At 51.7% G+C, this 12,307-nt stretch overlaps 1 protein-coding gene across 1 annotated transcript in view; it reads right to left on the bottom strand.

Annotated features, from left to right (window-relative positions):
* Positions 1-4,194: 4,194 nt before the first annotated feature.
* The window catches only part of Nectin1 (nectin cell adhesion molecule 1), a 60,971-nt gene continuing 52,858 nt past the window's right edge, over positions 4,195-12,307 (bottom strand). Inside the window, exon 6 of the mRNA XM_021636903.2 lies at positions 4,195-8,190. Within this exon, the coding sequence (XP_021492578.1) occupies positions 7,646-8,190 (545 nt within the window). The 3' untranslated portion in view covers positions 4,195-7,645. The remainder of the gene's footprint in view (positions 8,191-12,307) is intronic.

Raw genomic sequence — 12,307 nt, 5'->3', positions numbered from 1 at the left:
CTTAGGCAGGGAGAGGGCTGAAGAGCACTGACACCTTTTCCTTCCCTAACATGAGGGCCCTTTCTCGTTTTTCTAACAGGGCCATAAGGAAACTGTCAACTTCCTTCCTGATGCTCATTCACTTCTTCCAGCCCCATGGATCAAAAACCTTCATTCACAGAGTGCCTATGGAACCTCCTTTCTCTTCTAAAAAATGTCTGGAGCCCCCACATCCGGGAGTGATGTCACATCAGAGCACCTGCTTACAGCTATGCCTATCCCCTGGCACCCTGCTTGCCTCCAGATGGTGGCCTCTGCGACATGCGTCATCATCCAGGTCATTATATCTTGGAGGAGGATGATAAAGGTGGTTAATAGTGATAATAAATGGACTATTGCTACCTAAGCTTCTATGTGTACTACTTTTCCAGGTCACCCAAAAACCCATCTACTTTGATGTTCAAGATACTACACTTGTTACTAGCCAATAGGTAGGTCTCTCTCTCTCTCTCTCTCTCTCTCTCTCTCTCTCTCTCTCCCCTTTCTTTCCTTCCTTCCTTCCTTCCTTCCTCCCCTCTCTCTCTCTCATTAGGATCTTGCTTTCTATCCAAGGCTTGCCATAGAACTCACAATCCTACCCTAGCTTCTTGAGTTCTAGGATTACGGACAAGCACCACCTTGCTTAATGATGCTCCTATCCTAGGACCCTCCTCTTCTTCATGACTGACACCTGAGGATGTTCCCAACTTCATGTTGGAGGCTTTGAATCTGTTTTTTTTTTTTTTTCCTAAACTGTCCCAGGTAGCTTGTTTAAAGCTCCAAGTTCCAAGGCTCTGCCTTATCTGCCTGGGGCAAGGCTTAGTGTTTTAAAACCTCATCTGATTGATTGTCAACTTGATACTATCTAGAATCACCATGGAAACAAATCCTTGGCAAGTCTCTGAGGAAGCATCTAGATTAGGTTAATTGAGTTGGGAGGATGAGGATCCGTTGTGGGTAGCACCATTCCCTGGGCTCAGGTTGCAAACTGAATAAAAAAAGGAGAACTGACCATGAACACTCATTCCTCGACGCTTCCTGACTGTGGATGTAATGTAATCAGCCCTCGAGCTCCTGATGCTGTTACTTCTTCATTGAGATGGACCACACCATCAAACAGTGGGTTGGAATAACCTTTCTTCTTTAAGCTGCTTTGGTCAGCTGTTTTGTCATAGCAACAAGGCAAGCAATTATTGTACTGGGTGATTCTGGATTAGGGAATCTGTGCTCAGTGGAGCTTGTGATGTGCATAGATTGTATTATGTTGGCTCCCGAGGCAGACATAACAATTGTGCTCGTCTTAGCCTGGAGTTTGTGAACTAGATGTGATGTAGCCAGAGGTGGGGCAGGGTATGAAGTGTGGAGAGAGAGTGTGCATGGGGGGGGTACTTGAGGAGGAATGGTTGTGAGAGGGAGAAAAAGAGGGGACAAGGCCTCTGACTGTCATCTAGGAACTGGTGGTACAGATGTGGAATGAGACAACAACCCCCAAAAGACCAGGGCCTGGCTGTCATCAAGTTTATCGAACAGGGTTTGAGGACCGTGAAAGGTAGGACCAGGTTCAAACTCGAGGACTATTCCCTGGAAGCTCCTGGACATGGAGGCAGGTACAGAGGTGTTCCAGCAGCAGAGTCCAACTGGTGGTGTTTACCCCGGCTGTCAGAGGCCTTCCTCCACGCACTGTCCTGCCACCCACAACCCAGTCATTTACTTATCTATCTGTCTGTCTGTCTGTCTGTCTGTCTGTCTGTCTACCTACCTGTATCTATGGCTTTCTCTGTATAGCACTGGCTGTCCTGGAGATTGCTTTGTAGACCAAACTAGCCTTAAACTCAGATCTGCCTGCCTCTGTCTCCCAAGTGCTGGGATTAAAGGTGTGCACCACCATCAATTGACCCTCTTTTTATTTTAAACCATCTTTCCCAGGAAGTGTAGCTCAATGAGTCTAATCTGGCTGGCACTGTACTCAAAGCTCAATGTAGCTCCTGCATGCCTACCTTATGCTCCACTAGGGGCTCATATTGCTTTTTGGTCAACAGAAACTTGTTTTTCCTTCCCCACAGTTTCTTGATACCCTACTTCCCATTCCTCACTCTCAGAGGTGGCCCTGCCCATGAGCCTGCTCAGCATACCCTTACAGGGGTATGTCTGGGTTCACCCCTCATTTCCTCTCTTGACTTCAGCTCTCCACAAACAGAGTGAGGGGGGTGGACTGGCACCGTGTCTTTGGAACAAAAATGTAAGGTCTGAAGTCTTCCCAGAGTACCTGTAACCCACCAATATCTACAGAACCCCTATGTATTCAAGGTCAAGGTAGAAGGTCATGTCACACTCTTTCAAATAAAATTAGCAATTCTCATCCTATTCGGCCACAGCCTTTTGCTCCATAGCCCTTAGCCAGGTAGGCCAATGTCTAATTTGCAGTCTAGGGTCCTTGGTGTCTGAATTCTTGGAGTGGGGATAATAGTGGCCTAGCCTTCAGAGAACCAAAATGTGATGTAGATGTAAGAATGTTTGATCAAGTATGCGAATCCTGAACATCAAGTCTGTTCGCTTACTCATCTGCGACAGGAGACGCTCTCAGAGAATAGCCTGTAGAGAACAGGGTACCAGCTGGGAGTGGGCAATGGCCACACACAGGAGGCAGACTTACCCCTATTCAGACAGGAACTACCTCGGGCCATCCAGCCTTGGGTTCCCTGCTCTGTCTGGCTGAGGCACTGGCCGAAGGTTTTGGGTTTAGACAGGAGAACCTATGGCCTAACTAGCATGAAGTTTCTCCTAAGCCCTAATTCAACTAGAAAGCTGAGCTCGGATGCTGGTATCCGCAACTGGGCATCCGGCCTCAGGCCTAGAGAAGGGGTGGGTCTGGCTTCTCCAGCTCAAAGCTCCGCCCACGAAGGCTGTTCCTGACACTAATTGGCTTGCCCTCCTTCCTTGAAGCCGCAGAAAAGTCTTGCCTAATTTGCTGGAACGCTCTAGTTAAATGCCAATTAGGATGTCCTGTCCACTGCTCTCTTCCAATATATTAATAATGTAATTAAGCATTTATTGCTCGCACAAATTAAAAATTAACTTAAACAGACAGCCTAAAAAACTGAGGAAATAACTGCTTAGACAACCAATTTGCATCTCATTCGAATATCAACACCTAAACACAGCTCTGTCTGTCCTGGGTGCCTTGGTTTAGCCTTCCAGTGAGGAGCTCAGCCAGCTGCCAACAGCTGCAGACTCTTCCTTTTACACGCTGGATTCTGCCTTTCTGTACTCCCCCAATCTTAGGTGAGGAGGAGGTGGACTTGTTCCTGAGTGGACCTAAGGGCTTTTTGCTAAGCAGCCCTCTTGTCATCTGTGGTCCCTCCCCCTCCCCCACCTAGAGCCCATGGCTCTATGGTGTGGATCTTGAAGAGAGATGCCACCAGGGGTGAGTAGGAGGGGCAGTCCCTGAAACCCCTGTCCTCCCACCCTCAGGATCGATTTGTCCTGCATTCCAGCCCAGGAGATGGGAAGCAGATGGTGCTGGCATGGGGAGGAGGAGGGAATGGAAGCTCCAGAAGGGCTCCCCCCAACCAGCCCCCTGGAAGAAAAGGGGTAAGGCTGGGACCAGGGAGAGCTATTGAGAGATGGGGCTGCATCCTCAGAATAGAAGAGGAAAAGATAGAGCCCTCCTCTTCTCTGTCTCCAGGGATCTGTCTAACACAGCAGGTGCTCCACTGCGGGTCTCCTTCTCCTCAGAGCCACGGGGGACCTGGTGGGGAGAAACAGGACTCTAAGGACATGGGCAAGAGGGGAACAACCTGGGGAGGGGTGGTGACTGAGGAAAGAGCTCTGGAACAGGGGCAGCCTGTGGCTGTAGCTAGAGCAGGCCTTCCTCAGCTGGGTACCCTGTCATCCCTCTCTTGATCCTTTTCCCCTAACCCCCACGTGCCTTGGCCCTGGCCGGTGGATGCCAGCCATCCCTCTGTGTCCATCAAGGCTCACATCTTCTCATGGAAGGATGGCTCCATTACAGCCTGCAGGCACTGAACCAGGGATGCCTACCGGGTGGCCAGTGGGGCACCTCAATGAGTCCCTGCCATAGAACCACCGGGTGCCCCTCTGTCCTCCCACTGTCTGGCTGTGTCTCCTTCTCTAGCTTTGCTCACACCCCACTGCAGTGACACCAGGCACACAGGCTTGTTTTAAACACTTTATTTATAAAAAAGTACATTTTTTTTTCTCAGTACATTTTCAACCCATCTTTTTTTTTTTTAATACAAGTAAAAGGGGGTGGGGCAACCCTCCCCCCTCCAGGTCAAGACCAGGATCTGCTGGGCTGTCCCCAGGACCAAAGAGGAAAACAGTGAGGAAGAAACTGAAGTAAAGGAAGCTAGCCACACTCAGAGGTGAGGGTGGCAGCTTCTCCTGGATTTTGTTTCCATTTGTTTAAAAAAAAAAAAAGTCACCTCCCCCCCCAAGCCCATTCCTCACAGCCAGGGTCAGAAAGCAGCATCGGTGAGGCTGGGTGCCTCACCTCTGGGTATCTCTGGCCAGGCTCAACTTGAGCCACCTGCCCTCACCAGGAGAGGGTTTCAGTTGGCAGTCAGGCTTGGGGATGTCTCTACCTGGACCCCCAGAGGCCTGGGAGCACCCCCCTCCTCCCAGGAAAGGGAATGCAGTGTCCTGCTTGGCTCAGAGGAGTGGTCCCAAACCCCCGACATGAGTCCTGATTCTCCCACCTCAAGGATGGCAGAAAAGTTATTGCACCAGTGACCGGGGCACACAGGGGTGGCTGGCAGAGGGGCACCTTCCCGGGGCTTGGGCCCCTGTCCATCTGTCTTGGGCCTGAGCATTAGTAAGGGCTTCTCATTCCTTACGTGTTGTGTGCTCACACCTGCCTGTGCTTGGTCTGTGGAAGGCGTGTGTCGGTGTGCTGGGCGTGTATTCACTGACTATGTGCTGCTGTTTTATTTTTCAGGTCCTTCTGGTAAAAGAGACTCGGAGAATTGTTTCACGTCAGAACAATATCAAAATCTGTGGGTAAATGGGAGTCCAGGAGCAGTGGAGGGACAGGAGAGGGGGGCCAGCGAGGGACAACAACTGGAGAGAGAGGCCTTGGCGGTTGACACACCAAGCTGATTCTCAGCAGTATGACAGGAGCTCAGCTGTGTCGGGGTCATGAAAGTGAAGCAGAATGCCCTCTGCTCTGCTGCACCCGGCCTTCCGCTGTCAGCTGACTGTGTCCACTGCCCCACAAACACAGGAGCAAAGAGAGCCCCGCCTCCTTAGGCCCAGCTATTGGCCCCTCCCTCATGACCTCTCTCAGCCCAGGTGGCAGCTGCCACGGCCGGGATCCTGAATCCTGCTGCATGGACCCTATAAATTGTGCTTTGCTTGGGGGAAAGGTGTGCAGGTGTCTGCGGGGAAACTTAGATGCTTGTCCCAGCCCAGGGCCTCCTCGGGCCATCACAAAATAAGGGGATGACAGTGAAAGGTAAGAGAGGTACAGGAGGGTGGGTCCTTTCAGTCTTTCGGTTCCATAGGGATAAAAATTCCTCTATGAGGGAGTCAGAGTTCTGCCTCCTGCCTTGGGGGTCAGAGGACCAAGCAGAGAGGCCAGAGTGGTGCAAGGAGCAGGGAAGTGGTATGACATGGGAGGGACACTAATACTGCTGGAGGAAGCAGCCCAGCTCCATCTTACTCTGCCCTGTGGCTGGAAAGGCCCCAGAACTTTCTTCAAACTTCACCCCATCCAGCGTCCCCAGTGCCAAGAGGGGAGAGCCGCCACAGGGCTGGCATGGCTTCAGACTTCTGCTACATGGCTACTGGGAGGCCTGGGCTGGGATTAGGGCAGTGAGGGCCTGGCAAAAGGGCCCCAGTTGGTGGGCTGAGGGGCACCAGAGATAGTGTTTGGATTGGGAATTCAATAGCAGCACCGGGAAGGGAGCAGGTGAGGGCTGGGGCTCCCTTAGGAAGCCTATGGCAGGGTGGTCAGTGCCCCTGGGGCACAGAATGGTCTGCCTCCCTCTCCCCAACATTTGCTATTCCTCAGAGAGTATCACCTTGGGCTGAGTTAGCCGAGATCCTAGCAGGCAGGCCCTAGGGATCTTGAAGTCCATTTTGCCTACCCCAGGGCATAGGCATACCCATTTAGAATGCGGGGAATCTGGGGTGCACAGATGGAGAAACTGAGGCACTTTGAGCTTGGGGACGCAGGGTTGGGAGGGGGGCCTTTCTCTGTGCACTCAAGGGAAGGCCCAACCCCAAATGGCTGAAAAAGCCAGAGTCCCATTCAAAGAGGCAGTCTGCATGCAAAGGAGGGCCCTTCCATGGTCCCCCCTCCTCTCAGCGTGGCACCAGGAGAAATTGAGCAGGGATCAGACTGTGGATAAGCAGCAGGCTCCCAGGTGCCCCCGCACTTTCTTTGAGACCGGTGACATCTAGGCTGGCCTTCCTGTGTGAGACGCTAGCAGTCCCCTTCAGTCTACCAGATTGTGTTTGCAGAGCTTCCACAAGGCTGCCTTCTCCACACAAATTCTTCTTTGCCTCAAATTTCTCCCTGGGATCCCAGCCCTGACTTTCCAGAAGAGTCAAGTGTTGCTCACACCTGACAGATAAGGTGAAATCTGAGAAACATATACGCTGGAAGGAAAGGTTGGAGCTCTACCAAAATCTTAGAGTGGCAGCAGCTGGGTGGTTCATCCTAGCTGTCTCTGAATGCTTATGTGGGCCAACACCTTCCTGAGGGGGAGAAGCAGAGAGTGCCGGAGCACAGGCTTGGGCCCAGGGCAGTGCTCAGCCTGGGCAGGCCATGAGAGCACTGGGGAAGATTGGCATAGACCCAGGGGTGTGCACATGGATATGTATGCATGTGTTGGCAGAGGCATATAGGAACTGTGGGTGGAGTCCACCTGGGGTCACCCACTGTGTTGAGAACAGACTTGGGGATAAAGGAGAGGGATATATGAGAGCGAGGCCAACTCCATTTTGTAGGCCAGAAGGAAGAAGGGAAAACATAAAACTACCCTCACCAAGAAAGCACACTGCCCAGGACCCTAGCAAGAACCTCACTCAGCTCCATTATTTCACAGACAAGACTCCCGTGGGTACCGTGGAGAACACCCCTAAAACCTCTTAGGTGCACTGGCTGCATCAGCTTAGTGGGGGGGCATTGGGTTACTTCTCTCTGGGAAGAGGAGCAGCATGTGGGGTGGGGGTGGGGGTGCGCTTCATCTTGAAGCTCCCTTTGCCCTCCACCCCCAATAAAGAGAACACAAACAAATTCCAGTGTTGGGGGGGTGGGAGAGGACTGGCTCCCCAAACCCTGGAGGGATGCCCAAGTACACAAGACAAGAACAGGGCTCCCTACACAGTGGAAGGGGTCCTTAAAGGAAAGATACGGCAACACCAAAGCCACGGTCGAACACAACACCATGGGTAAGGGGGGGTGAGGGAGGAAATAAAAAAACGAAGCCAAGTGGGGTCTGCCCTGAGCTCCCCTGGCTCCCCAGGAGTTTGGGGCTGGTTTTAGGGCAGCTGGTCAAGTCTTTGTCGAGCTCCTGGGGCAGTGGGCTGTGGGGGTGGGCAGGGGGCGTGCGGGTAGGGGCCAGGGAGAAGTGGGCACAGACAGAGGCTTCAGAAGGCGGGGCTACACATACCACTCCTTCTTGGAAATGAAAGACCCGTCGTTCTGAGAAACCATGTTCTCAGCCAAGTCCAGCTGTTCAGGGTCATACTGGTAGCCCAGAGTCCGGTCCGCATAGCCGTCCTGACGGGCCTCAGCTTCATCCACAGTGAAGTAGGGCCGTTTGGCGTCCTCGTCATATTTGGGGTGCGGTCCGCCCATTTTGCGATCACTTCCTCCGCCGCCCTCCTCTTCTTCTTCCTCCTCATAGCTGCTCCCACCCAGTGGGCCAGCCTTCTTCTCGTCATCCGAGTCATCTGGGTACTGCAGGTTCTGTGCCATAGGCGGGTGGTGCTGGGGGATTCCTGCCTTGCTGTAGCCATTGCCGTACACATGCTTCTTGGTGCTGTAGTCACCCTTGAAGGTGTGCCTGCGGCGGCGCAGGGCCACCACGATCCCTCCAACCACAATCAGCACCAGCAGGACACTCCCTGCCACGCCCCCAATGATGGCCGTGGGCATCTGGCCCGCGCGCCGCCCGTGTTCAGGAGACGGGGTGTAGGGGAACTCTGGGTGAGGAAAAGAGATGGGGGGGATACTGTCAGTGTCTGCTCTTCGGAAGTCAGCAGGGGTGTAGGGAGGCAGGGGAGGGAAAAGCCCAGGACAGGATGTCCGCACCCCATTTGAGCAGTCCTGCTTCTAGAGGCCCCTCGGTACCCCACCTTCCTGGGGTCAAGCCTGGCTGCAGCATTGGCAGCTAGAATAAGACAGGTGAGAGGAGAGTGGCAGCTAATGTATGCAGAGCACCCAGCCTTCCATCCTGACCATCCCTGGAGGTGGCACCAGTCCTGTTCTATCCCACCGTGGTGCAGAGACACACCTGCAGGTAGGAAACTTTGTGTCCCTCACTGTCACCACCCTCCAAGGGTAGTCTGCTGTTCATTTCTATTCAGTGCGGGAGGTGGTTAGGGAGGCTCTTACCAAGACCACTTAGCCAATTAGCTATCATATTGGTTTTGTTTGTTTGCTTGCATATAAACCCTGTGCGCACATCACCAGTGTCCTTTTGCCTGACATGTAGAAGTGATTGTCCCGACACCAGAAGCCTAGTGGGTCTTCCAGGACTCATTTCTTTTGCCTTCAGGATACACAGAAAATAGGTTCCCAAGTAGACATCCTGTGAGTCAATTGTCTGCACCCTGTGAGTGTCAATTGTATGCCAATGTGCTACAAACCAGGGCTGTCACTCTTGGTTGTGGTCTGGCTCTGCAAGGTAAGCTGGAGACCTGTTGGGATTGCCAGCTTGGGCAAGAGGATTGAAATACCCAAAGTGACAGGTTATAGGCACAGGGCAGGGACAGGCTGAAAGGGGTTGTAGAGGCCTGTATGGGTATTACAGCTCAGGAACATACACACGTAAGAACATGTTTAATCGCCCACTGGCCTTGCCAGGTACAACAAATGTGTTCAAAAAGAAAATGAGAATAATAGCCAGAGCCGGGTATAATGGCTCATACTTGTAATTTCAGGATTTGAGAGACTAAGGCAAGGGGATTGTTATAAGTTCAAAGCCAAATCTGGGTTACAGAGCAAGACTCCCCCCCCCCCCCCCCGGAAAAAAAAAGGACAAAAAGAAAAAAAGAAAGGACAAAGAAAAGTCAATAATGCAGACAGAGTGGAAATTAAAAAAGGCAACATAAAAGACTAGAAGGAAGAGGTAGGTGGCTTTTTTGTCAACCCTGTCATCTCTTTCTTTCCTTTCCAGGCCTGGGAAGTGGATGGGTGACTATGAAGCTGGGTTAAGCCAGGCCAAGCCAGAGGCCAAGAGGTCCCAGGGCAAGACACAGGGAGATGGTTCCCAGCACTACCACAGGGTGGCACCGGAGACCATGACTGGCCTTGGTAGGGAGCTAGGGTGTAGACCTGGAAGGCTGCTGTCTTCTCCCCAGCCTGGCCCAGGAGGGCCGAGGCCAAGGTAGCAGATCTGTCTGGGCCCCTGGGTCTGCAGCTGGGAGCCTGCTGCAACCAGCTCACTCCCTGATTCAGGATCACTCACTCCATCGGAATCACACTCCTCCCATGGGCCCCTTGTGAGTGTGTGGGGTGCGATTGGCAGGCAGGCAGGAGCAGGGCGGAGGTTCTGAATGGGGGAAAAGCTTTCCCGTGGCTCAGGCTAGAAGGGCTAGTGAAAACATGGGGCCCCAAAGAGGGGTGGGGTGGGGGCACTTGCCTGAGGTCACATGGCCACCCAGTTGCTCCTGAGCCTGGAGCTGGGCGGAGGGAAGCACAAGCCCAGAAGATTCAGCTTCCCGCTTGCCACCACTATGTCCTCCAGAGTGCAGGTCCGTAAGTGTTTACTTTATCTGTCTTTACTGCCTATTTCTGCAACACTCTCTGGGAGCAGTCTCAAGCTCATCATGGTCCACTGGGTCCTGTTCGCTCACTGCTTTAGAAAGGAGGTACCTTACTCTCAGCTTGCCTCCCCCACCCCAGTCCTCAGATCTGGTCCTCTACATCTGCCTCCAAGTCTTCTCGGTTAATTCAAAACAAGGCCTCGCTAGCCCAGGCTGCCTTTGAACTTGAGATCTTCCTATCTCAGCCTCCCGAGGGTTAGGGTTCCAAGCCACCACTCCAGGGGAATCTTCACCTGTCTACTTCCTTATTCGGTCAGCAAATAGGCCCCATATATATCTTTCTCTCTACTCCACAGCATTGCTACAGAGGAACCAAATGACATGCTTTGAGACGCAGCAGCAGGCAGCAAGGGGGCTGGAGGTGACATGCTCAGGAGTGTAGGAGAATGCTGAGGTTTGCACCTCACGTTCACTGGGTCTCCACTCTCTTAGCTGTCCCACCCAGTGAGAAGAGTAATTAATTCCCACTGGAGAGACATGACAACTCTTTTATCTCAAAGACCAGCAGCAACTGCCCATTGCCTGCTGGGACTTAGAACCTGGCCTGCCACCCCCCCCCCACCCCCCACATCACGCACCTTCATGGATGACTGCTATGATTTGGAAAACTTTCCCCGCCACTCTAACTCACATTCTTTCCGTGATGTGCTGCCTCATCACAGGCCCGAAAGCAACAGGTCTAACAATCTTCAACCGCAACTTTTGAAGCTGAGCTAGAATGAACTCTCTCCACGGCCCCCATCACCCCCTCGCATCCATCCCTTGACAAGTATCTCACTGTGTAGCCCTGGCTATCCTGGAACTCGCTAGGCTGGCCACAGAGATGTGTCTACCTCTGCCTCCCAAGTGCTGGGATTAAAGGTGTGCAAACCTTTCCTCTTTCAAAATTGATTATTTTTAAAGATATTTTGTGACAATAACAGAAAGGTGATTAATACGTTATGCTTGCTATCTAAATGTGTTCTGGTTTGTGTGTGTGTCTCTAAGGATTTAATATAGAGCCTGGCACAAGCTAGTATTCTACCACCAGGCTATATTCTTAATTCTTCTACTTTATATTTTGAGGTAGGCTATCACTAAGTTTCTCAGGCTGGCCTTGAACGTGTGATCCTCTGGTTTCAGCTTCCCAAGCAGCTGGGAATACAGACCCAATGAGTCCCTAAATCACCAACAAGGCTTTGCTTATGCCACACACCCTGCAGCAATGCCTTCCTCACGTGGGCTTCTCTTCTGTAGCTCACTTTGTCTCTGTAGACTTTATACGGACCGATATATGCATCCTTCGCTCTATTTTTAACAATTTCAGAGCCAAATTTGTTAATCACAAATTTATTAGGATTAACCACAGTTGGTCCTGGCTCTGCTTTCAGCCGGAACAAGGAAAGAGGTAGGGGAAGTGGCTCTCCGTCCTCTGGGGCTGACTCACTGCAGCATGGCTGCTGTGCATAAGTTCTCCAGCGGTTACTTTCTTGCTTTCCCAGCAAAGAACCAATGAAAAATACCGTGCTCTTACATTTAGCTCAGCTAGATTGGATTTTCTGACCCCACTAATCACAGGATGACAGGGTCTGCTGTACCATCTGTCTGATGAGAATGGTTGGTGTCCCAAACTACTCTGTAAATTATATTTTGAAATAAATCTGGAATCTAACTGCTTCTCACCATTCCATCCCAAGCACCCTCATCTGAGACACCACCATCTCTCACCTGGATTATTTATGGCTATCGACACCTAACTGCTTTCCACCCTTTGCATCTACAGACTACATTTGCTACAGAAGCCAGTAAAATCCCATTAAAGCATAAGTCGTATCCCATCGCTACCCTGTCCAGAGCCCCTAATGTTTTACTATTTTACTCTCAGAGAAGGCCAAAGCCAGGGAGCCTAGAATGTTCTCCATGAACTGCATCCTGCCTTAACCCCTGACACCATCTTGTCCTGCTTTTCAGCAGGTTGAGGGCTATTTGTGAAGGACCTGAGGGAGACTCACACCATCACCTACTCCAGGGCTGGGCTCGAACAGCACTTCCTCATAGACACTTTCCTCATCCACATTTAAAACTGTGATGTGCAAGTCCCTCACCCTTAACACAGTGACCTCCTCACTGTTCTCTTTCCTGTGTCATCTTCAGGATCCCATAAGCTTCACAAGGATGGACTTTGGTCTGTTTCACTCACTGATTTATCCCAAATGCTGAGATCACATGGTGAAGAAATTCTTGTTGACTAAAAGGACATATTCTCTCATGTCACAGTTCCACCTTGGAGGGG

Source organism: Meriones unguiculatus, chromosome 1 (genome assembly GCF_030254825.1).
Source record: "Meriones unguiculatus strain TT.TT164.6M chromosome 1, Bangor_MerUng_6.1, whole genome shotgun sequence".
Lineage (NCBI taxonomy): Eukaryota > Metazoa > Chordata > Mammalia > Rodentia > Muridae > Meriones > Meriones unguiculatus.
This window is presented reverse-complemented; position numbering and strand designations above follow the sequence as displayed.